The 27,542-nt window shown below is 42.4% G+C and overlaps 1 protein-coding gene across 1 annotated transcript; it reads right to left on the bottom strand.

Moving 5' to 3' along the window:
- Positions 1-654: 654 nt before the first annotated feature.
- VSTM5 (V-set and transmembrane domain containing 5) lies at positions 655-27,131 on the bottom strand. The gene is made up of 4 exons (XM_001368709.5): positions 25,889-27,131; positions 4,567-4,893; positions 4,307-4,447; positions 655-3,743 (listed from the first exon to the last, which is right to left on the bottom strand). The coding sequence occupies exons 1-4, from the start codon at positions 25,977-25,979 to the stop codon at positions 3,700-3,702; spliced, it is 603 nt and encodes a 200-aa protein (XP_001368746.2). The 5' UTR covers positions 25,980-27,131; the 3' UTR covers positions 655-3,699.
- Between the last annotated feature and the right edge of the window lie 411 nt (positions 27,132-27,542).

The raw sequence follows: 27,542 nt of genomic DNA, 5'->3' as shown, positions 1-27,542 counted from the left end.
GCCTACAGTTTGCTAGACTCTCTTGTACGAACATTTGGGAGATTTCTGACATCCTGATAAAAACATTACCCAGCTCGCTTATTTTGTGTATTGTATCAGCAGATCTTTATGTACCGAAATACTCTTTTCAATTCTGGTTACCACATTTTAGACAGGACTGAAAAAAGCAGGTGGGCCAGGCCTGGTGTGAGTCAGGGATAAGGCGGATACCCAGAGCGCTCCTTTGGGACCTTTGAACACTAACGAGGTGCAGAGTGGAGCCTTTCTATAGCCTGTGGAGAAAGTACTGGGCCTGGAGGCAGTAAGGCCACAAATCTGATTTGACCTCAGCACTTGGTACCTCTGATCTTGGGCAATTTACCTAACCCCAGTTACCTGAACTGCAAAAATGGGGCTAATAGTACTTGTCTCTCAGGGTTTTCGTGAGGATCAAATGAAATCTCAGCAGTGCTTGACACACAGGAAACACTCCAGAAATGCTTGCTGTGATTAGAGGTAACATCAAGGTTCAACACAGACTCATGGATGCAAAGACATGGGTGTTATCCATAGCAGACTGAACTAGAATTGCCCAATGAAAAGGCACCAAGGGATGAATTATAATTTGTTCAATAGCAGGTTTCCAAATGGTTATTTAAATAGGAAAAGAAAAAATCTTGAAACCAATTTCTTTTTTATTTAATATTTTGACAACATTGCTGTTCATTTCAGAATTTCTTATACAGTTTTACTACTCAGTACATGCATGGTAAAGCCAATGAGTAAAAGGCAGTGCAGCAGAGCAGACAAAATATGAGACTTGGAATCAGGAAGACTTGAGTCTTCACATTGCCGCTGATCCCTGTGTGAGCTAGGGCAATCATTTTATCTACTTTAACCTGAAACTCCATATCTGGAAAATGAGGAGGATGATGCCTAGATCAGAGATATCAAAACAACCCTGAGTGTGGCCAGAACCAGAATAAAATGTGATTGGAGAATATTTAATAGAATAAATAAAAGTACAATAAAACATAAATACATTTTAAAACATGTCGATATCAGCCTGCAGTAACCCTCATGTACAGTTTAGTAGATCCCTTTTGCTATTTTTTCTCTTAAGTAGTATATTTATTTGGTTATTAATCAGTTGGAGGTCAGATTTTAGATTTTATTTCCCTCTAGCACAGCTCTGCCTTTTACAGTAGGGAACAGAACATGATTTGATTCACTTTTAATAGCTAATCTAAGACAATCTTTTCCTTTTGTGGGAAAGGGCAGAATTCTTTCACTAGAAAAAAAATAGGGATATTTAAAAACACTAATAGAAAGCTTAGAATAGAAAAAATCATGAACATGGGCACCTGAACTGGGTAAACTCCCCCACATTCCTTACCCAGCCTACTCCCCACAGTCAGTCTTTCCAACCAAGAATTCCGGATATCTGAACTCCCAGGCATCAAAGGCCTTTTTCTGTTCTCATGGGTTGCTCATTGACAATAACTAGTTCTTGATTTTCTTCTTCCCATTTTCTGCCATATCCCCCATTCAAGGATTCAACAAGCTTTTACTATGATTCTGCCATGTACAAGACGTTAAGTCTTGGGGATATTAAGAGAAAAGTGAAATAGCTATTGTCTCCAAGGAGCTTACAGTTCCAAGCTGAGGAATTCTTGCATGTGATACTTCCTCTAAAGAACTAGCTTTACAAACTTCCAATACTTCTGCTTTGTAATCTGGCTATGAGGTAGTTTGGGATCAAAGTATTTCTTAGTCTTGTTTAGCAGATATGGAAAAGAGAAATAAATGGAGGCCAGTAAAGCAGGAAGGGAGAGTCCATAACTTGGGTTTCCTATTTGTGTTACTGAAAATAAGTGATCTCCTATGAATAAGCTGTGTTCCAGATGAACATTTGTGATTTGGTCCTTTTGAAACTGGAATGCATTTTCTCCTAGAAGCCATGATAGGGATCATAGTTAACGTTCCTAGGATGGCCCACAAAAGCTTATTTATCTAAAAAGTGAAAGATAAGTATTATTGGGAGTTCTGAGACTTGGGATTTGGGGCCAATGTAGTCCAAAAAAGAAGAAATAGAGGAGCTTTCTCCTGCTAGTCCTAAACAAAAATTATTAAATAAGTTTATTTTTTAAATCCCCTACCTCCCTTTCCATAACTCTCCCAGCTGTGGGTCCCTTTTTCCCTCCTAGAGGTCTTCAGTGCTCTCCTGTTTCCCCAAGTTTCCCTATCTTCTTTTCACAGCTTCTTTGCTTCTTAACTTTGAGCTTCTCAGATTTTTTCCATATCAACTTCCATGACTTAATGAATCAAAGCATCTCCCAGTTGGAAGGGTCCTCAGAGGTCAGATTGATGGTTTAAAAGTTGAAAGGGACCCTGAGGCCCTCTAGTTCCACTTCATTTTACTGATGAGAAAATTCAGGCCCAAGGATGATGAAAGGTTTTATCCAACCAATAAGAATAACCTCTGCCATCAGCCCTAGTTGGGTGGTTATCTAATCCCTATTTAAAAGAGATAGGGAAAGCAGCCCACACCACCCGGAACACTGAATTGTTACCATAGTTCTCCCTGCATCAAACTAAAACCTGCTCTTCTGATTTCCACCTTCTGCTCCCAGTTTTCCCCCTAAGGTCAACAAATCTAATCATCCTTCCATAGGAGAAGATAGCAGTCCTGCGCCACCCACATTTTTTCTCTCCAGGTGATCAGGTTGAGTTATGTTCTTCTGGGATAATATTCAGTCCCCTCATCATATTGGTCACCCTACTCAGACTATTCTAGCTTGTCTTTCCCCCAAATGGTACCTAGAACTGAACAAAATTTTCCAGAAGTTCTCTGATAGAGGCAGGACAACCATCACCCATTTTGAATGCTCTGCAGCTCAAGATTGCATTCGATTTCCTTTTCAGCTGCCAAGTCACACTGCTGATTCACATGGAGCTTTTAGTCTATTAAAACCTCTCAACCACTTGGGTTCTGGTGGGGGCAGGGGAGGTGGCGGTTCTTTGTATGTGTGGGTCATTTGAAAATTACAGACTGCCTATATTTGGGGATAACCTTTTCGAGGTTGATACAATGGGTACAATTTGGGCAGAGTGACATGGCGCCAGTGAAGCATCAGATTACTGGCTATATGCGAGCCGAGTAATGCAGAAAAAAAGCAGGTTCTGTTTCCAGCACAGGTGTGTTCCAAGCGAGCCGTTGGTGTGTGAGTACACAAATGTGTAGCTGTGTACATACCAAGTCTGTGGGTCCCATCACTCCAGGGTTTCTGATTGGATTCTTCTTCCTATGGGCCTGTCACTACACTCAGAGCACAGGGCTATCCATGTCTTAGGCACTGATTCTCTCCATCTTTATTGGTATTTTCCTTCAGAGAACATTGTCTGTGGACCATCAATGGACTGAAAGTATAACCAAGTAGAGTCCTTGGCTCAAACTCTGTTGCAAGAGCAGTTTAAGGGTGGGGACTGATGGATGCCTTATTCATTCAGGGTCCTTCTCTTCCCCATTGGGATGTGGCATGTGTCCTTGGATTATTCTTCAGGGATGGAGTACCGTCCTGGGGAAAAAAGATCTGGACAAAAACATACCCAGGCTTCAGAAGGTGGCACGGGTGGGTGTTGACTTTGGTTTGCTTGTTTTATTTAAAATCAAAAGTCTTTTTTCTCTTGAGGTAGAAATGTCCTTCAGCCCAGATATGGCTAACAGTCAATATTTTGTAGCTCGATCTCTTCAGTTGTGCTTTCTGCAAATGAAAAGACATAACACTCATGGGAAAGAGGTAGTGTCATAGAGTGGCAGAGCTGGTCTTTGAGTCAGGAAGACCTGGGCTCAAGACTTGCCTCTGGCACATACTGGCTTGTGTCACTTAACCTCTTAGTATGCCAGGCTTTAAGTTTCAAAGAATGCTCCAAACTGCTATATAAAAAATAAATTCTTGAGGGCAGCCAGGAGGCTCGGTGAGAGCCAGTCCTACAGATGAGAGGTCTAATCTGGCCTCAGCCACTTCCTAGCTGTGTGACCCTGGACAAGTCACTTGACCCCCATTGCCTAGCCCTTATTATTCTTCTGCCTTGGAGCCAATACACAGTATCGATTCTAAGACAGAAGGTAAAGTTTTAAAAACAAATAATAAATCCTCACAAGAGATAAAAAGAATTTCTTATCAGGAGCTCTCAATACCAGTGAAATCATATGTCTCTGACCCAAAAAATTACCTGAAAACTATGGGATGCCAGAGGTGCCCGCTGAAGCTGAGGCTGTCCTAAAAACATGTAGGCTCAATGATCACCAGACCGAGAGAATTACCTTTCAGTTTGTGTCTCCTCTTCTTCTGGAATTTGTATGAACACTTATTACAGACCCACATGAGGCTGATTAACACTGTGGCCATAGTACCCAAAAAAGCCAGGACGACTGCCACAAAATGTAGATCTTCGTAGAGAATCTCTAGGGGGAGGACGAGGGAGGGAAGATGGGGAGATAATTTCTCTTTAATAATATGAAGTGTGCCCCAAACACATTCCCTCTTCAAATAGATGTGGGAGAATCCTTAGGGGCCTCCTTACCAGACACGTGTAATACAATGGTACCAAACTGGCTGCTTCCAAGTCCTTCGGTCACAGTGACTGTGTAGTAGCCTGTGTCCCTCACGCCTACCTTCAAGAGCTGGATCGAGCCATTGTCGTAAGTACAGACTCGGTTCTTGTGGCTTTGGGAGATGTTGGCTTGGTTTCCAGGTTGCCACTCCACGATTTTTTGCATCCCCCAGTAAGATGTGTATTTCCACTCAATGGTAGGCACTCCATGGCAGGAATAGTCAATGGCGAGAACAATGTTTTGGGCCACAGTGGCATTGATGTTGGGCTGTGGAATGGTCAGTGATACTCCCTGGCCTGCAACATGAAAGAGGGGATTTGGGAGTTGTAAGGATAGATCCAGGATGATAATAGCTTTGATTAAATTATGAATCACTTTACATACATTATCTGGCTTGATTCTCACAACCACCTTGTGAAATAGGCTGCACAAATGTTACTGTTCCCTTCGGAGACAACTGAAGTTCAGAGAATGACTTGGCCAAGCCCAAAGAGAAGGGGCAGAACCCAAATCCAGGTCTCATGACCCTTGAATTCAATGCTCTTCTCACTGGGCCAGAATGCATCACAATCAGAACAAGTGGTCGAAGATGCTGATGGCACAAGAGATGGCAGTCGCCAGATTATCCCAGTGGGTAATAGGTCCATGTCAACCCAAAAGTATGTAATTTATCAAGGTGTGTGTCCACCCTTGACCAACAGATATCACAACCACTTTGTTTCCTAGGAGATAGTATTCAGGAGTTTCTGTGGCCAAAAGAATTTATCCTCTGGTGGCCATCTTTCAAGTGATTAACTTTTCCAAACTTAGCAAGGTTGGTCCTCCATAAACAGGCATGTAGTTTTTTTTTTTTTGGGGGGGGGGCGGTCTACAAGGGAAGCTCTTCCAGCTACACAGGACTTGTTAAACCTTGTCACTCCTTAGCCTAACCTTTGAGATCTCAGACTGACCTCATAGAAACTTCCATACTCTCATGAGTCATTGGAGAGTGCTTTTAGTGGAGAAAAGGGAAGTAATCTTTTGTCAAAATTATATTATATATATATATAATTATAAATACATAAATATAAACAATAAATAATATATGTTTATAAAATAAATACATTTATAAATAATTTTATAAATAAATATAAAATATAAAAAATAAATTATAAATATAAAAAAATGAATTATAAAGTTTTGGTTTTTTTTTTTTTAAGGGGGAGAGGAAGGGTATTCTTTCTTTGGTTTTAAATCACCCAGTCCCCTTTTTTGTTTCAGAATTCTCTGTCACCTTTAGGGGTCCTCTCCTTCCAAAGCCATTAAACCCAAGGCAGGTCACATATGCTCTCTAGACCTCAATTTCCTCATCAGCAATTGACCTGAACAAAGTTACAATTAGTGGTTGGAAAAACCAAGAATTTAACCCAGAGCTTCTGACTCTCTGCTTTTTCTACTACACCACACTGTAAATCCTGGTGGGATGGGATAAAAATGAAAAGAGAAAGACTTAACCCAGGTCAACACAAATAAGGAAAGGCAAGCTGTTTTCTGATGATGACAGGGAAGCTGGGGAGGAACACAGATTTAGAGCTTTGTGGAATCGGAAAAATGATTTAATCCAACCATTCTCCTGATTTTACAGTTGGAGGAAGTAAGGCCTAGAGAGGAGAAATAATCTGACCGAGGTCAAACAAATAGTAGGTAGTAAAGCCAAGATTCAAATCCAGTTCTCTTGACTCCAAATCTAGTGCATTTTCCGTTATAGTCCTGGGATAGCCTTGAACAATTATTAGGTAATTCCTAGAATTGGGACTTATTTTTCCCCATTTCCCCTATGCCATTTGCTTATGAGAACATTATGTAATATCTATTTGTTGTGTGTAGGCCATAAAAACGAGTGTGGTTTCTAGGCAATTAAACTGTTTGTCAACTGCTATCGCCGATGACTTAATAAGTAATCCACTCTACTGTCTTTGGAAGACTGGAATCAGACCAAGACAATGCCAGAAAACCCCCTACATGTGCCAAATTCTTTGTATTTAGATCCATGTCTGATTCTGGTTCAAGGGTTCTTTGCACTGGACCAATCAGTTGGACAAAGAAAGAAGGAACCAAAAAATTGGATGTGTTTTACCTTGAAATTTTAGCAGGAAGAAGATGCAGCAGTTTCTCATTTATTTCCCAGATGAGGTGATAATAATACAATTACTAGCATTTAGGTAACAGTAACATTTGCAGATCAAATTACCGATGTCATCTCATGTGACCAACAGAACAACTCTGTGAGGTAGAGGCTTTTGTTCTCTTACTGAGGAGGAAACCAAGGCTAATGAAGGAAGGGAAATCATTTCCAGGGTCTCCTGGGTAGTAAGCTCCTGAGGCAGTCAAATCTTCCTGACTCCAGATTCAGCAATCTAGCTTCTGCAGTTGGTAAGGAAATCATTTTGGTAATGCATATTGAAGAGTTAGATAGATTAGAGAACTTGGCGAAATTGTGTGTGTGTGTGTGTGTGTGTGTGTGTGTGTGTGTGTGTGTGTGTGTGTGCATGTGTAAAAGAGAGAGACAGAGACAGAGAGTGAGAGAAAGAGACAGTGAGAGAAACAGAGACAAGGACAGAGACACAGAGAGAGACAGAGAGAGACAAAAAGAGAGACAGACAGTGAGAGAGACAGAGACAGAGAGAGACAAAGAGATAAGGAGAGAGAGGAAGAGAAACAGAGAGAGACAGAAAGTCAGAGAGAAAGAGACAGACAGAGACAGAGAGTGAAAGACAGAGAAAGAGACAAAGAGATATAGAGAGACAGAGAGAAACAGAGACAAAGACAGAGAGACAGGGAGAGAAAGAGACAGAAAGAGACAGAAAGACAGAGAGACAGAGTGAGAGAAATAGAGACAGAGAGAGACACAGAGACAGATAGAGACAGAAAGAGACAGAAAGACAGAGAGAGAGAGAGAGGCAGAAAGACAGAGAGGAGAGTGAGAGACAGAGAGACAGTGAGAGAAACAGAGACAAAGACAGAGAGACAGAGAGAGACAGAGACAGAGAGTGAGAGAGAGACAGTGAGAGAAACAGAGACAAAGACAGAGACACAGAGAGAGACAAAAAGAGAGACAAACAGTGAGAGAAAGAGAGACAGAGACAGAGAGAGACAAAGAGATAGAGAGAGGAAGAGAAACAGAGAGAGACAGAGAGAAAGTCAGAGAGAAAGAGACAGACAGAGAGACAGAGTGAGAGAAAGACAGAGAGACAGAGATATAGAGAGAGACAGAGAGAAACAGAGACAAAGACAGAGAGACAGAGAGAGAAAGAGAGAAAGAGACAGAAAGACAGAGAGACAGAGCGAGAGAAATAGAGACAAAGAGAGACACAGAGACAGAGACAGAAAGACAGAGAGGCAGAAAGACAGAGAGAGAGGCAGAGTGAGAGACAGAGAGACAGAGTGAGAGAAACAGAAACAAAGACAGAGACAGAGAGACAGAGAGATAAAGAAACAGAGAGACAGAATGAGAGAACCAGAGTGAGAGAGATAAAGAGAGAGATAGAGACAGAGAGATAGAGACAGAGTGAGAGAAACAGAGAGAGACAAATACAGAGACAGAGAGAGAGACACAGAGAGAGAGAGAGACAGAGAGAAAAGACTCCATCAGTGTAGGGAGATCATAGGCTTAGCTTTGCCATTAATTAATAATAATAGTGGACCTGGAGTCAGGAAATCCAAGGAGTCTTCAAGAAGATCTGAGTTCAAATTTGGCCTCAGAAATTTAACTAGCTGTGTGGCCCTGGGCAGGTTGTTTGCCCCAGTTTCCTCATCTATACAATGAGCTGGAGAAGTAAATGGCAACCACTTCAGTATTTTTGCCAAGAAAACCCCAAATGGGGTCAGGAAGAGTCAGACATGACTAAACAACAATAATAGCATTTAAATGATACTTAGAGATTCATAAACTACTTTACATATTTGATCCTCACGACAACAATAACTGTGAGGTAGGTGCTATGAGACACATTTAAATGAGCAGAATCTCACAGCTATTGAGTGCTGGAGGCAGGATTCAAACAGAGGCCTTTCTGACTCCAGCTCCAGCCCTCCACCTGCTCCACCACCTAACTGCCTCTGTTCCTGTACCTTCTCTTAGGTCTCAGAACATTTATCTGTAAAATAAGGAGTTTAGTCAACAACGGGGGGTTCTTAAACATTTCTGGGTCAAAGACGCCCCCGGCCCTTGGGTGAAGTTTGGGGACACCTTTTCAGAATGATGTTCGTGACCTATGTTTACAATTGAAGAAAATGCTACATTTTAGTTTAAGGTTAGTGAAAATAAAGATGTAATTGTTTCCCTATCCAAGTTCATGGGCTCTCTGAAATCTATGAAAAAGCACTGGTTTATGGACCCCAGGTTAAGATCCCCTGGTCCAGTTGTGGTATAGAATAGTGATAAATATTCTCGTGCTATCAGAAAGGACAAGCAGGATGATTTTGGAGAAATCTGGGAAGACTTACATGGACTGACATAAAGTGAAGTGAGAAGAACAGAAGAACATTGTACACAGACAGCAATATTTTTTGAGGAACATCTGTGAAGGATCTAGTTGTTCTCAGCAAGGCAGTGATCCAAGACTCATGATGAAAACTGTCATCTGCCTTCTGAGAAAGAACTGATGGAGTCTGAATGCAGATCAAAGCATAGTATATTTCACTTTCTACTTTTTTTTTGTTTGAGATCTCTTCCACAAAATGACTAATAGGGAAACATATTCTAAATGATCATACATGTAAAATCTATATTATCAGATTGCTCATTTTCTCAGAGGGGTGAGGGGTGAGGAAGGGAGAGAATTTGGAACTCAAAATTCAAAAAAGAATGTTAAAAATGGTTTTTACGTGGAAGTGGAGGGGAAAAAAAGAAAATACTATTTTAAAAAAAATCTCTAAGATCTCTAAGGTTCCATGAAATTCAAAAATTGCTCTAATTCTAAAAGCAAATTTAATTGTCTTTACAATTTTACTGAAGGATGTCCATGCCTAGATTTAGGTTGTAAATGTCATGAGAGCAAGGATAGTCTTATCTAAACTGTGTATCTTAAATAATTGTATCACTATCCCACACTCCCACCCCTAACATATCAGGTGCTAATATTTGTTGTTAAATGACCAAATGAGGGGGCAGCTGGGTAGCTCAGTGGATTGAGAGCCAGGTCTAGAGATGGGAAGTTTTAGGTTCAAATCTGACCTCTGACACTTCCCAGCTGTGTGACCCTGGGCAAGTCACTTGACCCCCATTGCCTAGCCATTACCACTCTTCTGCCTTGAAACCAATACCTAGTATTAATTCCAAGATGGAAGGTAAGGGTTAAAAAAAAGTGAGTGAATGAATTAATACCCTTCTCCTCTATCCCCATTTGAGTTTTTGACAACACTGTCCCCAGCTAATGGGGAAAGCCTTCTGTTACTGAATAAGGTCATTGTGAGGACTTTAAAGGCCACTTATGAGCAAAGAACATGAATTTCAGTGAATGACCAATATTTATCATGCCTCCAAGTCAGTAGCTATTAAGTACTTACTATGTACCAGCACCATGCTAAACATGGGCAAGATGCCACTTAAACTATGTATTGCAGATATTCTCTCATCTGGGGACAAGCTTGCTGAGGGTCTGGTGGCAGAGTGTGGGGAGGAAGAAGGGAGTGATTTAGACATCCCAGGAACCAATTCTCATTTTCTTGCCCAAATCTGCCCTTGACCTTCACCCCATTTTTCTTCCTGATCATTGAGAGCCCACATCCTGTTTAATGGCCGCAGGAAAGTGCAGTTAAAGCAGATAATGACACATTGCCCAAGTTTTAGCAAGAGGGGAAGAACCAGACCCCTAAATACAGGTTTAGCTAGTGAGCGGCCAGCTGGCCCACTCCATCCAGTTTCTGGGTTGTCACATCCTGTCCAGGGAATCCCCGCTTCTCCCACTTCCCCTACAGGACGCCTTCAGACTCCAGCTCATTCTTGAAAAGGATCTGTTCTCCCCAGGGTCCCTCACAAATGCCACCCAACACTCGCTTGAAGACCAGTCAATGGGGAGGTCACTACCATCGACAAAAAAATCCATTTCTATTTGGGCCAGTTTTAATGATAAGAAAGTGTTGTTCTTGAATCCAATCAAAGTTTTCCTCTGTAACACAGAGAAATGCCATGACTCACCTCTGCTGATGAATATGGCTTTGTGTCCAGAGCCACCTGGGTCATGGGAGGGTGTGCCTGGGAGAATCTCAGCCAAAGCAAAGTATACTAAGCGGGAGGGAGGGAGGTGCCCAAGGATATGGCTGGGAATTAGTTAACCTCTCAGCCAAGAGCTTTTAAAAATGCCAGCAAAATTACATTCAGAATCTTCCAACTAACTGTTCATCTCAAATAAAAGAAAGAGCTTCCTTCAAACTCCCCCCTGCCCATGCAATAGTCCTTACATTTAGGGACAGGAAACTTAGTATTATAATGAATGAAACAAAAAAGAAAAATCATTTATTAGGATCATGATCCAGCCTAGAGCAGAAGGTGCCACTAGAGACCATCCACTCCAGCTCCATCACTTGACAATTGAGGTTCCTGAGTTCAGAGAAGCCCGAGGTCCAGAGACTTGTCTAAGGTCACACAGGTAGGGGTGGATCTTAAACCCAGGTATCCCCATTCCAGACCCACTGTATTCCCCACTGGATCATGCTGCTGCCTACTACATGCCAGTGAGTCAACGAACATTTATTGTGTAAGTGTTGTGTGCCAGGCACTAAGACTAAAGCACTTTGGAGATACAAAGGAATGTGAAAGCCAGTTCCAATCTTCTAGAACTGAACCAGTGCAAATGGTAGACCAGGGGTCAGCTCAGAGAGTAAATCCCAAGAATATGGAGGACTGGGAAGAGCTTCTCACAAAAGAGGAGAGTTTAGTGGAGACTTGAAGGAAGCCAAGAAAGTCAGGAGAACCTTCTTGGCATGAGAGACAGCCAGGGAAAACCCTTGGAGGGGGGAGATAGAAGTAAGCATCAAGTTTGTGAAATAACAAGAAGGCTGCAGGTGTCCCTGGGTCACAGAGGAAGTGGGACAGGACGGGGATAAGAACACTGAGGAGGTTGGAGAGGGCCAGGTTGCAAAGGACCCTGAATACCAAACAGAGGACTTTATTTGATTCCAGAGGTCCCAGGGAGCCACTGGAATTGACTGAATGATGCGGGGTACGATGGTGATACGGTCAGAGCTGTTCTAGGAAGATCACTTTGACAGACAAGGGCACGATGGGTTGGCGTGGGTAAAAACCTGAGGTGGGCAGACCCACCGATGGGCTATTGCATTAACCAAGGTGTGAGGTGATGAGGGCCTGCACAGAATGGTGGCAGTGTCAGAAGAGAGCACCAGGGACAGTCTGGGCCACTGGTGTACAAAAGTAAAGTGAAGCTATCCCTTTCCTCCAGGAGCTTACATGGGGGAAGATCTCTCACAAGGGGAGAAGCCACCATGAAGGGGATTTTAGTCTAGTGAGTTACAGGGAATGGGATGGAAGCCAGTCACTGTCCTTTCTATTAGCTGTGGTAGGATTGCTTAGGTTACTGGTCCCATATGAAGTCATAGTTTGGGGGAGTGGAGAATGTGTGTGTGGTTGTAGGACAGACCACAATATGGTAAAGACAAATTTCTAGACTGGGCTATGAAACTGTGATATAATGGGCTGGGTAAACTTTCACTTGTTTATTCACCAATCAATATAGTTCAACTCTTCTCTCCTCCCCAATGCCTCTACACCCTTCCCTCAAAGTTTCAAAACAAATGGAGAGGGATATTATCTTTTGCCACTTTTTGTATACCCCAGTGCTGAGCTAAGTGCCTGGCTTAGAGTGGGCACTTAATTAATTTTTATTGACTGAAGGACGAAAAATGTGCTCCTCATATAAGCAAAACATATTGATCTTAAGGACAGGATGAGTAGAGACTATTTAAGGATTATAGGTCTCCTGAAAGAACACCATAATGCAAGAAGAAAATTGACCAGAACTCCCAAATACAAAATGCAAAGTGCCAATCAAAAGACGTGATAGTTTGTCTCTAGGAAAAAACCACTCTGCAAACTCCCAAGATGCATATTGTTTATACTTAATGACTCTACTGAGAAACAACAAATTCTGCAAATGATCAGGAGAAAAATCTTCCGATCCAAAGGAAAGGAAATTCAAATAACATGACTATTTTCTACCCACCAGAAAATGGAGGAAGGAATGGAATAATGTGTTCCAGAGGGCAATGGAGCTGAAAACTCAGCCCAAGGTGTCTTGTTTTTTAAATCTGGGCTCAACTATAACTGAAAAAAAATGAAGATTCAATAGTAAGGAGGCCTTTGAAACATTCTTAAAAATAAAACCAAACATGAAGAGATTATTTACTTCTCAAACATTCCAGACAACAAAAATGCAGAGGAGGTGAGTGAATGAAGTAGCCAAAGACAGCAACAGCAATAGGAGGTGATGGTGGAGAGGGGGGCCTGGGTCCTTATGTACTGAACCTCATTGCACCCCACTTACAGGAGAATTGATATATTTTTTTTTGTGGGGCTAAATACAAAACAAGAGGATACATGGAAAAGAGAAGAGGAAGGGAGTGTGACTGGTCAAGCAGAGGGTTAGCAATGAGAAGATGACTATTATGGTCTCTCAGGAAGAGAATAGCATTCAGAGGAGTGGGTGAGGTATCATTGGAAGGATCAAAAAGAAGATGTCCTTTTTGGTGCCAAGAAGGGTTGCTATTGATGAATGCATATAACTTCTATTAATAACAAGCAGAACTCAAAAGGGAAAGGACTAACAAATGAAGGTGTAAGAGAGGGTAAGGGTGAGAGGAAGAGAGTGATGAGAATAGGACCACTAAAAAAAGATTAAGCTAAAATAAGAAACTGAGCACCGTATTTATAACAGAGGAGGGTAAAAAAAAAATCATACCTAAAAAAATTAGACAAGCAAACCTAACTCTCATATCTTTAAATATGAATAGATTAAACAATTCAACAAGATGAAAAAGAGCAACAAATTGGATTTACTTACAAGAAACACAATTTAAAAAGTAAAGGCACAAATCTGGCCTCAGCTATTTCCTAGCTGTGAGACCCTAGGCAAGCCACTTAACACCACTGCCTAGCCCTTACTGCTCTTTTGCCTTGGAACCAATACACAATTCTAAGACCTAAGGTAAGGGTTTTAAAAAAAAGGCATATGTGGAATATGGGACTGGGAAAAGTTTGCTGTGCATCAAATAATCTCCCAAAGCAAGAATTATAGTCATACTAGCAACCAAAGCAAAAAGAAACGTTTAAAAAATAAAAAGGGAAAACAAGGAAACTGAATTATGCTGAAACTATAAACCATAAAGTCATACCTGCATTTAAGTTATATTCTCACAATGCCTTATTATCCAAATTTACAAAGAAAAAATTAACCGAGTTCCTCATTTTTCACCTGACTTTGCTGCTTTGGGACTTCTCTGACTGACTTCTTCCTCATGCCCCAGGAACCTCATTTTTGAGATAACCTCATCATTCTGCAAGATCTCATTAGCTCTGGTATTGCACTTCATCATTATTTTCTGCCTCTGTGCCCGTTCTCCCCAGTACACTTTTCACCTTTCTTTGTGTTTTGTTTTTTATATTTGCCTCCTTAGCACTTGTCACAGTTATTGCACATAATAGATTAATTAATACATGCTTATTGACTGAGCTACAAGAATACATAGACAGAAATAAAAGAGTGACAAAAGATTTCAGTATTGTTGACTCCAAGTGGATCACTTTTTCCACCACCCCCCTAGTTGCCCTGATGGAGAATCCTACTACTTTTTTTCCTTGAAAAAGGTGACCTAAGGAATGACCACATGGACTTCTCTACTGGCAGCAATGCAGTGATCAAGGACAATTCTGAGGGACTTATGAGAAAGAACACAATCCACATCCAGAGAAAGACCTGTGGGAGTAGAAACACAGAAGAAAAACAATTGCTCGATCACATGGGTCAATGGGGATATGATTGGGGATGTAGACCTTAAACAATCACCCTAATGCAAATATCAATAATATGGAAATAGGTCTTGATCAATGAAACATGTTAAACCCAATGGAATTGCTCGTTGGCTACAGGAGGGGGTGCTGAGAAGGGAGGGAAAGAACATGAATCATGGAACCATGGAAAAATATCCTTAATTAATTAATTAATTAAACTTTTTAAAAAAGTACGCCAGGCACTCTACTAAGTACCAGGAGAACAAAGAAAGGGAGAAATAAGTAACTTATGAAGGTAATGGAGTGTGAAGAATAATAACTTTTTTTTTCTCAGAAATTTCCAGCCAGTATTCTCCATGACATCAACAGATCAACAGATCAACTGTTTTCAAATACTTTAATGGAAATCTGAGTCCAGTCAAAGAAAAGATGCAATTCTGATTTCGCAAGGAAGGATGGTTCAAAACATTCACAGGACTTGCCAAACTGTTCAACTTGATGGTATCTGGGTGAATTGTTTCCTGGGCTCTAGGCTTCTGGGAAAATGAGGTGTGGGTTCTGCATGTGGTGAATGCAAAGTTTCCCCTACTGTTTATTTAGTGTGTGTGGGCAAGGGTGGAAAGAAAGAAAGGCTGGAGAGTAAGTGAAGAGATGATTAAACAGGAGCTCCATCCCTAGTAAACCCTGGGAATGTTATCCATTTAAGAAGGGTACATTGGAAGTGTTAATTTCCTTATTTATTTCTCCTTCTGTGTGACCTCACTTAATGACAGCTGACTTTCCTCAGTTAGCTGGGCCAGTGGTGTCCTCAGATTAGGGGACTTATTAATTCAGTAATAGTGCCTAATGTGTACATGCGGAAGGGCAATTCCTGGACATTCATAGGTTAGGTAAGTCATACATAGTTCTCGCCCTCATGGAATTTATAATGCAGATGAAGACATGACCATTCTTCAGTAAAACTGGGGAGTCCCTGAAGTTTGCTTTTAGAGCTGGAGTACTGCCTCTCTTCTCACTCCTTTATTATTTTTTAAAAAAATAACCCTTACCTTCTATTTTAGAATCAATACTATGCATTGGTTTTAAGGCAGAAGGGGGAGGGTAAGGGCTAAGAAATGGGGGTCAAGTGACATGCCCAAGGTAACACAGCTAGGAAATGCAAGCCTTCATAGCCTCACTCCTGGACTATTTCAATAGTGTGTTAGTTGGTTTCTCTAATTAAAATCTCTCCCCACTCCAGTCTATTCTCTCTTCTAAGCTGCCAAAGTGAGCTCCCTGAAGCCCAAGTCTGATCATGTCACCCTCTCCATCCCCATTCAATAAACTCCCCTGGCTCCCCATTGCCTCTAGGATCAAATATAAGACATTATCTGGCATTTGAAGCATTTCATGACTGGCTTCTTCCTACCTTTCCAGTCTTTTCACTCTTTGCTCCCCTCCATGCACTCTATGATATAGCTGTGCTGGCCTCCTTGTTCTTCCTATGAGACACTCAATATCCCTGGCTATGTGCTTTGGCCCTGGCTGTAATCCATTCCTGGAATGTTCACAGTCTAAGTGCCTTTGCTTTCTTTATCATTTTCTCTTTATCCTGTCTATTTGGGGGGGGGCTGTATGGGGGTGTTTGTGTGTGTGTGTGTATGTGTATTTGTTTTCATGTTGTCTCTTCCATTAGACTGTAAGCTCCTTGAGGTCAGGAACTGGTAGGTACATAATATATTTATTAATGAGTTGGTTGATTAGTCTTTAACTGAAGACCTCCAGTGAGGGTTAATCCATCACCTACAATAGTGGCTCTTTAAGACAACTCAAATTGTTAGGAAGTTTACATTAGCTCTAAATTTAAGTCTTCTAGTCTCTTCTTCAAGTGAATAGCCTTACTTTCTCCACCTGATTCTCATATGGTCTGATTTTGAGGTTTGTCATTTTCCTGGTTACCCTCTTCCTGACATTGGTTCAGCTTATCAGTATTTTAAAATGTGGTACCTAGAACCCTGTACAGTGCTGATATATATATATATATATATATATATATATATATATAATCTGGGTGGGCTTTTTTAGAATCTCATGTGTAGAACTTTGCATAGATATGATCTTCAATGCTAGCTCCTCACCTGGTAGCCACCTTGGAGTGGGATATTGGAAGGCTCTGATTCAAGAGGCTCTATAAAGTCCCCCACCTTCCTGAATTTCAATAAAGAGATTAGGCTAAACCTTTAGGAGACCAAGTGCCCAAACTACAACCCTCATGTGAGCCCCCTGCCTTATCCCAGACAGGGGAAGGAGGAAGTGCTCCCACTGGGCTATTGGGCAGAAGGGTGGATGATGGGAGAAATGTCCTCAGGCATGTGTGGAGAAGGGAAAGGGAGCAGCCCTCTCTGGCACTCATGCCATAGTTTCACCAACATAACACTATGCTAATCAATGAGGATACAATGAAAGGCAAAAGACAGCCCCTACCCTTTTGGAGCTCACAGGTTAATGGGGGGGGGGAGCAATATACAAACAACCTATATACAGAATAAATAAAAAATAACTAACAGTGGGCAGCACAATGGATAGTCAGGAGGAACTGGGTTCAAATCTGATCCCAAACACTTCCTTAATCTCAATTTCCTAGCCCTTATAATAACTCTTTCATTAGACAGAAAGCAAGTTTTCTTTTCTTTTTTTTAAAGACTAGATTGACTTAAAACTGGACAATCTGCTATTTAGCTAAGGCTATAGACTAGAAAGTGGAAGTGACAATGTAAACAAGGCATTTGAAAGCAAAAGAACTTTGCACCCCCTACCAAATTTGGGAGTAAGAATGAAAAGATTATAGGATTTGAGAGACAAAAGGGACTTTTGAAAGTACAAAGTTCAACTCTTTCATTTTTACAAAAGAAGGGATTTGTCCAAGGTACTACAATCCAGCTCTTCTGAATGCCAATTGAGTAATGCCTTCTTACTACATAAAGTTTCCATTAGTGGAGGCGAAGCTCCTCTTGGGAGGAGTCACTAATGAATAAACAACAAATTGCTATCTCCTTTCCCAACTATATTAGTTGCTACATTCCATGCAAAATGGGGATTAAAAATATTTTCCTGCAGGTATACAGCAATGTTAGGATTGGAGTGTGTAGCCCCTCTTTCTACTTCAGAAAGAGGTTCACCTGTTTTGAATAACAACCCCTAGATGTCCCATCAAAGGGTTTTTTTGTTTTTGTTTTGTTAACTGAGGGAAAATTTGGATTTATTCCACCAGTTGGGGCATGCTGATAAGGCTTTATTTAGACCAGGGGTCCCCAAACTATGGCCCGCAGGCCACGTGTGGCCCTCTGAGGCCATGTATCTGGCCCCCACTGCACTTTAGAAGGGGCATCTCTTTCATTGGTGGTCAGTGAGAGGAGCACTGTATGTGGCGGCACCACACGACACCACAAAGCATGGCGTCGCTCACATACAGTACTACTTCTGGTGACATAGTCCTTTGCGTGGTACCTTAGAATGAGGCACCATGCAAAGGATTATGTGGCTGCACAATGGAAGAAGTCAGCATGGTGAGCAGAGATTTGGGGGAGGAGATTCCACACTGTGTATACAGTTGCCTGGTTAGGTTTTTATAATCCGACCCTCCAACAGTTTGAGGGACAGTGAACTGGTCCCCTATATAAAAAGTTTGGGGACCCCTGCTTTAGACCCTTAGAAAATGCTGACTTGAGACAAGTGGAGGAAAGAGGAAGCAAAATGTGATATAACACCATGTAAAGATTAAATTTAACTCTCCCCTAATTGTAACAGTGAAGGTACTTAGCTCTTCCCTGATTGTGAAGATTTAAATTGTAACTCATGTCTATTTTTAGATTTAATCCCCATAAGTGCAAACACGGTACTTAAAAAGTTAAGTATGAAGATCTGACATTTAGATCTAATCACCAAAAGTGTAAACATCCCACTTAATCATGAAGTGGGATGACCCATGTTGTGATAGTGGGTGACGAATCAGAATCAACTAACTGCCTTCTGGGCAGTTCTAGAGCAGAGCATCAACTATGATTGGTAGATGTGGAATTAGGGGAAGGCACAGGATGTGACACAAGAGAAAATGTCTTTAAAAGGGGCTGTCACTTCCTGTGAGACTGGGTTCTTCATTTTTGGAAGTGGAGATGAGAATTCTTGATGCTTTTGAGTTGAGACTGGTGAAGAAGAGCAGAAGGATCTCCTGACTGGACTGACGTGTGGTGAGTGAAAAGGCTGACTCTTTCCTGGATATTTTCTGAAGAGGCTAATCTCAGGAAAGACTTCCCCAGGTCCGAAGTTCCTTTGCTGAGGCCAGCTAAGGACCAACTCTCCCTGTCCTGGTTTCCAGCCAGGGGCTGGAAGTAAATTACTTAGTGCTCAGGCTAGATAATCTTACCCTATCCTCTCTCTGATTTTCTTACTCCACTCTTTCTACATTTTGTAAATAAATTAGAAATAAAATCTCTTGGGAATTAATTAAATTCCTGGTGACCAAACTCTTAAATAATCAAACCAACCCTTTAAAAATTTAAACCCTTTCCCCCCTTACAACCATAAACCAAGGGGAGAAGGTTTCATTAGATTACTAAGAGACCTTAACAGACCAACAAAACCATCATCACAATGAAGGGTTTTAAGCTATAAAATCCTAGCAGAGATGCTAGAGAACTCATCCCTCAGGAATAGCCACCATCTGCTTTAGAGAGGGAAGCAACAAAGAACATTAATAGAGGAGAATAGTTAGAGGAATCTCGGAAAGGGGTTAAGGGTAACTGGTTAGTCAACTGTTAAAATTTCAGTGTGAGTATTTGCACCTTGGAAATTGGCAAACTCTACAAATCATGACTTTATTCAGTGTTTTGTTGATTGTGAATGATAAAGTGATAGAAAAAAAGTGAATAATGCTGATTTAACTTAAAAGTATGTCTAGCCCCCTCCCATCCCTAGATCCATTTGTTAAACATTTACCAGCATGCCACTGGACAGGGTTTTAGAGGTGAAGAGACCTTAGAGATCACCTAGACCTGTGATGGTGAGCTTATGGCACATGTATCAAAAAAGGGTAGAGCCTTTTGTGTGGGCATGCCTGCAGTTGCCTGCCAGAGTTTGTTACTAGAAAGCCATAGAGACTTGGGGAAAACTGTTCCCCTCCCCCTCTCTATGCACATGAGGACATTTTTCACATCATCTGCCCCTTTGCCCAACACTTCCTCCTTCCTCTGTCTGGGGTAAGGTACTGGGTTGGGGAGGGTCTCATATGCTACATTTTGGGGCATGGCAGATGGCAGCCTATAGAGTCTGTGGTGATAGGGATTCCCCTGGTGGAGTTGGAAAGGAGCTAGGTTTGAGGGGAGCATAGTGCACAGTATGGCACATAGCTGGAGGGGAGGAGAGCTGCTGGGGCCATTTTCCTCCCCCTCTCCACACATTCCTTTCATCACCCACACCCCTGCCCAGCAACCTAATGGGAACACTTCCTTCCTCCCTCCCCTGTCTGGGGTAAGGAAGAGTGTCAAAGGTGGGAGGAGGCTTGCTCTGGAGAGTGGTCAGGCATGGCACTTGGTCTGGGGGGGGGGGTGGAGCCTGGTACTCTGTCTCTAAAAGATTCACCATCACTGTCCTACACTGACCTCCTTCTTTTGTAAATGAGAGACTTGAGGTACCAAGAGAATTTGTTAGTTGCTTAAAGCCACACAAGTAACAGATCCAGAATTATTTCCACTACTTCATGCTACCTACTTCTTGGAAGAAAGTGTGATACAGTGGAAAATGGATGGCAAAGACTTGTCACAGTTTTTCCTTCCACCTACTCTTGCAAATCAGATTGAAGGAAGAAATGAGTTTTCTTTCCATCTTTGAACATGTCAATACCACCTAACTTGTACTTCCCATGACAAATATGCTCCCATAACTGAATCCATTTTTCTGAGAAATGGAGAAGGGAAACTGAGGTGAGGGTGGAGCTAGTTTAAGGATTGTGTAGGGAAGAAGGTAAGGCTATCAAGCAGAGCTGGTGAGCAGAAGCACAATGAAAGCCTCAGAACAAGTCAAAGGTTCCCTACTGCCTTAGAGCAGTGTAGTATTTAGTATATCTTCACATGGGCTAAAAGAAGCCTTATAGCATGAGATCATAAAGGGACCTTAATAATAATAACCGGCATTTATATAGTGCCTTAAGGTTTGTAAATCATTTTTCATATTATAATTCATTTGATCCTCATAATAACCCTGTAATAGTAAGTGCTATTATAATCCCCATTTTGCAGATAAGGAAACTGAGGCACATAGATAAGTGATTTATCCAGGATAAGAGAGCTAATACAGGTTGGAAAAAAGATTTGAACTTAGATCTTCTTGATTTCAACACCTATGCTCTATCTTTCTCAATCCTTAGAAAAATTTTTAGAATTTTGGTTGTTTCAAGTGGCTAAGTTTGGAGAGGATCCCCCAAATTTCTGTATATGTAACCAGAGACCCTGCTCTCTGGAAAGGTTAAATACAGAGGGGAGGGGAATTATTTTAACTGGATTATTAATTAAGTAGTGGTTCTGATCATGGGGGAATTAGTCAGGAAGAGATCTGCTCCATTTTTTCTTGGGGTAGAGAATTATGAAGAATTAGGTGTTAATATTGCAGAAACTGGCTCTCTTCTTCCCTTCGCCTCTTCCTTTCTAGGGCTCTATGCTCCAAATTGACCTATTTTTCTTTCCCTTCTTCCTTGACCCCTTAATCAAGATCCTCCACTCAGACATATTAAGAAAGCAATCTCAGTAAATAAATTCATACTAAAGGGTAAGTGATTGACAGCTTCCTCCTTAACCCTCCCATGGGCGTTTGCATGTTATCATAAGTGCACTTTGATTTGGTTGAATTCCAGGTGGTGTGATGGCCTTTCTAGGGCCTTTTAGATCGTTCCACTTAACTATATTTCTTATATGCAAAGCCATACTTTACACTGGGAGCCATTAGGAGAAAGGAACATCTATCTTTGTGGCTCACAGATTTCTTCCCTGACAGGGTGGAGTTCCTAGGCTCATAAAATTTCAGAGCTGCAAGGGACTTTGCAGACAGATGACCCAGACCAACTCACACATTTTTACAAAGGAGGAAATTAGGATGGCCTTTGTTTAGGGGGTGTGCTGAAATGTTTACCAACTGGCTCTCCAAAAGGGTCACACAAGCTTAATCTGCACTTATTAACATTTTCTAAAATCTAGACAATCAACAAAGCACCAAATCAAGCCCTGATTTCCAGTTTGTCCATTTGAAGCGTAGATAAACGCTCACAGATAATTTAACAATCTGCTTGAGCTGACTCCGCCACACCTCTCCTATGCCCCATTTCTTGCCCCACCAACTTTCTGCTAAAGGCCAGATGCTCAATCTCAATATCAAGGAAAAGGCCAGTACTATCCCAGCCAGATTGAGCTCTACAACCCTGGTTTCCAATATTCTCATAATTTTTAAGGCCCCTTGTCAAATGAGGCAGGCAGCTCTAGGAATAACCCCAAAGGGGGTGTCCTAATGGGAAGTAGGGTGCTGGAGTGCCTGGGGAATCCAGCTGCTTTATTATAACCTGGGAGGACTCAGAGAAGTTCCTGAGGAGCTTTTGGCTTCTTTTCTTCAGCTGACCTCCAAAAATGTTTCTGGTCTTGGTCGCTACAGTCCTCTGGTCCATTCCTCAAGACCCAGGCCCAGCCTCTGTTCTGTACTGCTCTGCTCTGCTCTACTGGGGTTGGGCTGTGACTCATTTGGTGGCCTTGGCTTCAGGTTTCTGCTTCCCCATGTTACAGCTCAGGATGAAATCTGAACCAGAAAGCTGTCTCTCACTGAATCACAGGGTGTTTGCCTCTGGGGAATGAAAGAAAAGTTGGAGTAGACCCAATATCAACGGAGCCCATCCTTCCCAAACTGACCATTCAGTTCTATCCCTTTCAGAGTTGATAAAAAAAATCAGAGGAATACTGGGTACTAATTCAAGGGGTGGTAATTATTTTGGAGAATCAACAAAGCAACTAGCATATGTTCACCGAAGGCACTTCCCCTCCTTGTTCATTAATGGCTAAAATTCTTCGGACCTTAGTCACCATGCTTTCCTTAGGGTTGGCTCTTTACGGTTTGGAGAGCATTTTGGTGTATACTGGGTTATTCCAGCCTCACAGCAAGAACAATGGAGAGAGTGCTTTAAAGTTGGCAAAGGGCTTTACCCATCTTATCTCATTTGAGCTTCATTACAACCCTCTGAAGCAGCTAGGTACTCAGGTATTACCATCCCCATTAAAAAGAGGAAACTGAGGTTCAGAGATATTAAGCGATTTGCCCCAGTAAAAGGTATAATAGGAATCAACCCAGATGTGTTCCTGATTCTAAGTCCAGTGGAGAGTCACAGTGACAAACTTACCCTCAACAATTAATCCCATTTTTAAAAAAGCCCTTACTTTCAATTTTAGCATCAATACTTTGTATTGGTTCCAAAGCAGAAGAGTGGTAAGGACTGGGCAGTGGGAATTAAGTAACTTGCCCAGGGTCACATAGCTGGGAAGTGTCTGAGGCCAGATTTGAACCCAGGACCTCCCATCTCTAGACCTGGCTCTCAATCCACTGAGCTACCCAGCTGCCCCCAATTAATCCCATTTTATAGGGAAGAAACTGAGTCTTAGATAGGTTAAGTGAATTAAGACAGAGGGGTACTAAGAATAAAATGCTGGATTTGAGAGTCAGGAAGCCTTGGTTCAAATCCAACCTCTGGTCTTCTGGCATTTACTAATTGTGGATCAATTTCTACTATGGTATTTCCCATAGAGGGCTTAGCCCTGTGCTTAGCATAGAGAAGGCACTTAATAAATGCTTATTGAATTGAATAGAATATAGAATTTGAGGACTAGACTTGTGAATTCATGGGCATAGGGAATTCCCAGATGAGACAATTCTCTCTAGTAAAGGAGGTCACCACCTTCTTTGTAAATCTCTAGTCTTAAAGAGCTTTCTAGAGGTCTAAAAAATTAATTGATTTGCTCCCATCTCTCAGCTAATATGTTAGAGGAAGAACTTGATTTTAAATCTATCACCTTTCTTCTGAGATAAGCTTTCTGCTCACTATACCACACGGTCCTTTCACTGCCACACAGTAGTTATTTAATAAATGTTTCTTGAATTGAATCAAGGAGGAATTCCTTCTATTTGACGACATCTTCCTTAAAAAAGTGCAGATTCTAGCTGTGTTACCCTGGGCAAGTCCCTTAACCTTAGTTGCCTAACCTTTACCATTCTACCTGGATTGAGAGCCATGCCTAGGGATGAAAGGTCCCAGGTTAAATCTAGCATCAGACACTTCCTAGCTGTGTGACCCTGGGCAAGTCACTTGACCCCTATTGCCTAGCCCTTACCACTCTTCTGCCTTGGAACTAATACACAGTATTGATTCTAAGATGGAAGGTAAAAATAAACAAAATAAAGTGACACAAGGAGTTCTTGACTGGTCCTCAGTGCCTTGAGAATTGCTGCCAGTCCAAAAAATTATGGATCATTTCTGATCACCTCTGCTATTTATACATAAATGCACGCATCTGACACAAAAACAAAGGAGTAACTAGAGAAAGGAGACATAGTTATGGTCCAGCAAATCCTGACTCTATAAGAAGGTTACCTTCTTGATCTTAGATTTCTTATCTGTAAACTAAGAGATTGGCCTGGATGATCTCAGAGAATCCCTCCAGCTCTGATTTATGGTCCAACAAGGACCACAGTCTTCCCCAGTGGAGAGGAGGAAGAATAAGTACCAAGAAGAAGGAAACAAGGCAGCTATGTGTCTCAGTGGATAGAGTGCTGGACTTGGAGACAGGAGGTTCATATCTAGCTTCATATACTTTCTAGCTGTGTGATCCTGGGCAAGTCTCTTAACCCCCCTTGCCTAGCCCTTAGCACTCTTCTGCCTTGGAACCAATCCTTGTATAACTCTAAGACAGAAGGTGAGGGTTTAAAATAGGAAAGAAAAAAGAAGGAAACATTCTGGAAACTCTCACTCAGGGAATCTGGTCTATTTCAACAGCCCAGCTGAATAAACTGTCCAAGAAAAAACAAATGTCAAAATCAGCAACCCATTTTCCCTGAGGCCACAAAGCTGGTTGCATTTTTTCTTCTCTGTGTTGTTTCCATGTTTGTTTGTTTGGTTTTTTTTTTGGGGGGGGCGATTGGAGGGAACTCCCTCATTGATTCAATTCAAGAAACATTTATTAAAGAGCTGCTATGTGTCAGTGAAAGGGCAGCATGGTGTAGTGCACAGAAAACCTATCTCTGAGCAAAGATCTGAATTCAAGTGCAGCCTCCAAGACATGCTGAATGAATGATACCAGAGCAGGTCAATTAACCTCTCAGGGCTGTAGTCAAGTTCTCTGAGACTAGGGATTTCAGAAAAGATGGTGGCCTATGTACATTTCTAGAGAAAAATTGCTTTATCGGGGAATTCCCTAGACTAGTAAAAAGACAGGTCTAGCCCCCTACCTCTAGATTCAGTTCAGTTCAACAAGCAGTAAGTGCCTGTAGTGTGCCGGTAGAGTCTGGACCACAACTGTAACCCAGACTGCGAGAGGAGCAGGGCACCTGGTCCTGGAGAGTGAGGTTCCCAAGAGCTCCATCGCTAGTGTCCCTGTTGTTTTGTAAATGTAAACAGAAAAAACAAACCAGCACCCCCTTTCCACACGGACACACACACAGGCACACACGAGAAGAGGTGGGCAGGGGCAAGGGTGAGTTATAAAAGAGATTGAAGTCCCAGCTGGAGTGCAGCTGTGGCTCCCAGCTTCCTGATCTGATAACACATCTGACACGTGCAGCACTGTCCAGGAGTTGGTGCCCACCGGCTGGGAACTGCGAACACCCTCAGCCTTTCTGCTCTCTAAGGATGGACAACGAAGGCCTGCAGCTCAGGCTGGGAAAACAACCAGGAGTCAGTCACCAAGAAGCCCGGGGCTGCCAAGGCTGCTCGCTGTCCTTCCAGTAGCAGAGCTGCCGCTGGCCGGTAGCAGTAACTATAAGTGCATTATTAGGTCCTTGCAGCCAGAGGTGGACTCTGAACCGAGGCCGCCGTCAGGGCCTGGCCTTAGGCAGCAGCCTGGCACCACCCCACTGGGAGGACTCGGGGCAAACGATTACCCTGCCCTCACTCCCGGCCAGAGAGAAGACAGCGCAACCACGAGCTCCAGACACGCAGGATTAGCTCGAGAAGCTGACCTCTCCCTTTCCCCTAGCCTTCCCGCCCCCATCGGGGAGCTCCAAGCGCTTACTTTGCAGGCAGCGGGCTGCGGCCAGACAGAGGGCGAAGAGTCCCAGGGTGATGCCTCGGTTCCTCCTCCTCCAGCTCCGCAATGTCCTCATGAGCAGCCCCAGGTCTGCAAAGGTTCTGCATTTAATGAACTGGAGGCTAGGCAGGCGCTGAAGCTGCTGGTCTTCAGGGCTGGGCTCCCGCACGATCAACTCCTCCTTTTTCGTCGTCTCCTCCTCCTCTGCCTTTCCCTCTGTCTTCCCCTCCAACACACACACCCCTTCTTATCTCTCTCCACCACCTCCTTCTCTTCCTCTCCAGCTGTGTCCTATCCAAACGAGCTGGCTGCTCTCAAGTTAAACCAGTTTTTGAGTGAGAGAGAAGAAAAAGAAAAGGAGAGAGAGCCCAGGAGAAAAGGGGAAAGAGAGAGAGGGAGGGACCGAGAAAGAAGGAGGAGGTAGGAGGAGGCACGGGCACTAGAGAATCAGGAGGTAAAGAGCCTTCCGAGGGAAATTAAGCTCATTTCCTTTCCGTTCACACAGAGTATGATGCTATTGCTTCAAGATTCAACCAAATGATCCGGGGCTGGCAAAGTGGCTAATCTACTACCCCAGGGGCTCTTTTTAGGAAGCCAAAAAGAACTACTAGCCCCAACAGACCAGGAGAATGCGTTCAGGCGGGCGAGGGTGTCAGGCAGCTCCCCTAAACGAGTTCCCTCTCTCAGCACTTGAGATCCACTACAGGACAAGGATAGTGTCCCGATCTTGGCGTGAACGAGATGGACCTAGCAGGAAAAGCAGAAATATTTCTCTTTGTTGAGGTCATTTAACAATAATGATTCTTACCATTCAGCAACAGCATCCTTCCGCGTAATAGAAAGAGCACTGGAAAGGGAGGCAGGAGACTCGGTGGTAGTGCTAGCTCCAACATTACCTGTTCAGCCAGTGAGGAGCGACTTAACGTTTCTGTGCCTCACAGATTATGGATCCTCAGCCTCGCGGTTCATCAAGTCGGATCCATCCTAGAGACTTCCTCACCTTCGCTGACAAGTGATTATATATACAGTCTTCATTTGAAACCTTCCAATTCTGGGAAGCTCACTAATCTTAGAGGTAGCCCGGTCAGCTGTAATTATTAGAAAGTTTTCCTAATAGCAAGTGAAAAACTGTTTCCCTGTAACTTTCACTCACAGGTCCAATCGTTGATCCTATGATTACTGAAGGTGGAGAATGGCAGAGGAGTCAGTTTAAAAAAAAATAATTGTAAAGATATTTTTGAATGTTTTCCCATATATTTCCCTCCTTTTTTTTTTGCTCCCAGAGGATAACTTTTTTTTTTTAAACTCTGACCTTCCACCTTAGAATCCCTACTGTGTATTGGTTCTGAGGCAGAAGAGTGATAAGGGATAGGCAATGGGGGTTAAGTGACTTGCCCAGGGTCACATGGCTGGGCAGTGTCTGAGGCCACATTTGAACCTAGGACCTCCCATCTCTAAGCCAGAAGACCTCTTTTAACAATTTTTTAAAAATAGAAAGCAGCAAACAAAAAAAAATAATAAAAACCAATCAAATTTAAAAAAAATCTGACATTATATATAATGAACTAACCCATGGACCTCCCATCTCAGCAAAGGAGTGGGAGTAGGGAAGTATCTTCTCATTTATCTTCTTTGGACC

Source organism: Monodelphis domestica, chromosome 4, assembly GCF_027887165.1.
Source record: "Monodelphis domestica isolate mMonDom1 chromosome 4, mMonDom1.pri, whole genome shotgun sequence".
NCBI lineage: Eukaryota > Metazoa > Chordata > Mammalia > Didelphimorphia > Didelphidae > Monodelphis > Monodelphis domestica.
The sequence above is the reverse complement of the archived record's forward strand: the minus strand, read 5'-3'. Positions and strand labels throughout refer to the sequence as shown.

Coding starts and splice junctions, on each gene's coding strand:
- VSTM5 (XM_001368709.5), bottom strand. CDS start 25,979: ATGAGGACATTGCGGAGCTGGAGGAGGAGGAACCGAGGCATCACCCTG. Junction 4,894..25,888: donor CGCAGCCCGCTGCCTGCAAA/GTAAGCGCTTGG, acceptor TTCATGTTGCAG/GCCAGGGAGTATCACTGACC. Junction 4,448..4,566: donor CATTGTATTACACGTGTCTG/GTAAGGAGGCCC, acceptor TCCTCCCCCTAG/AGATTCTCTACGAAGATCTA.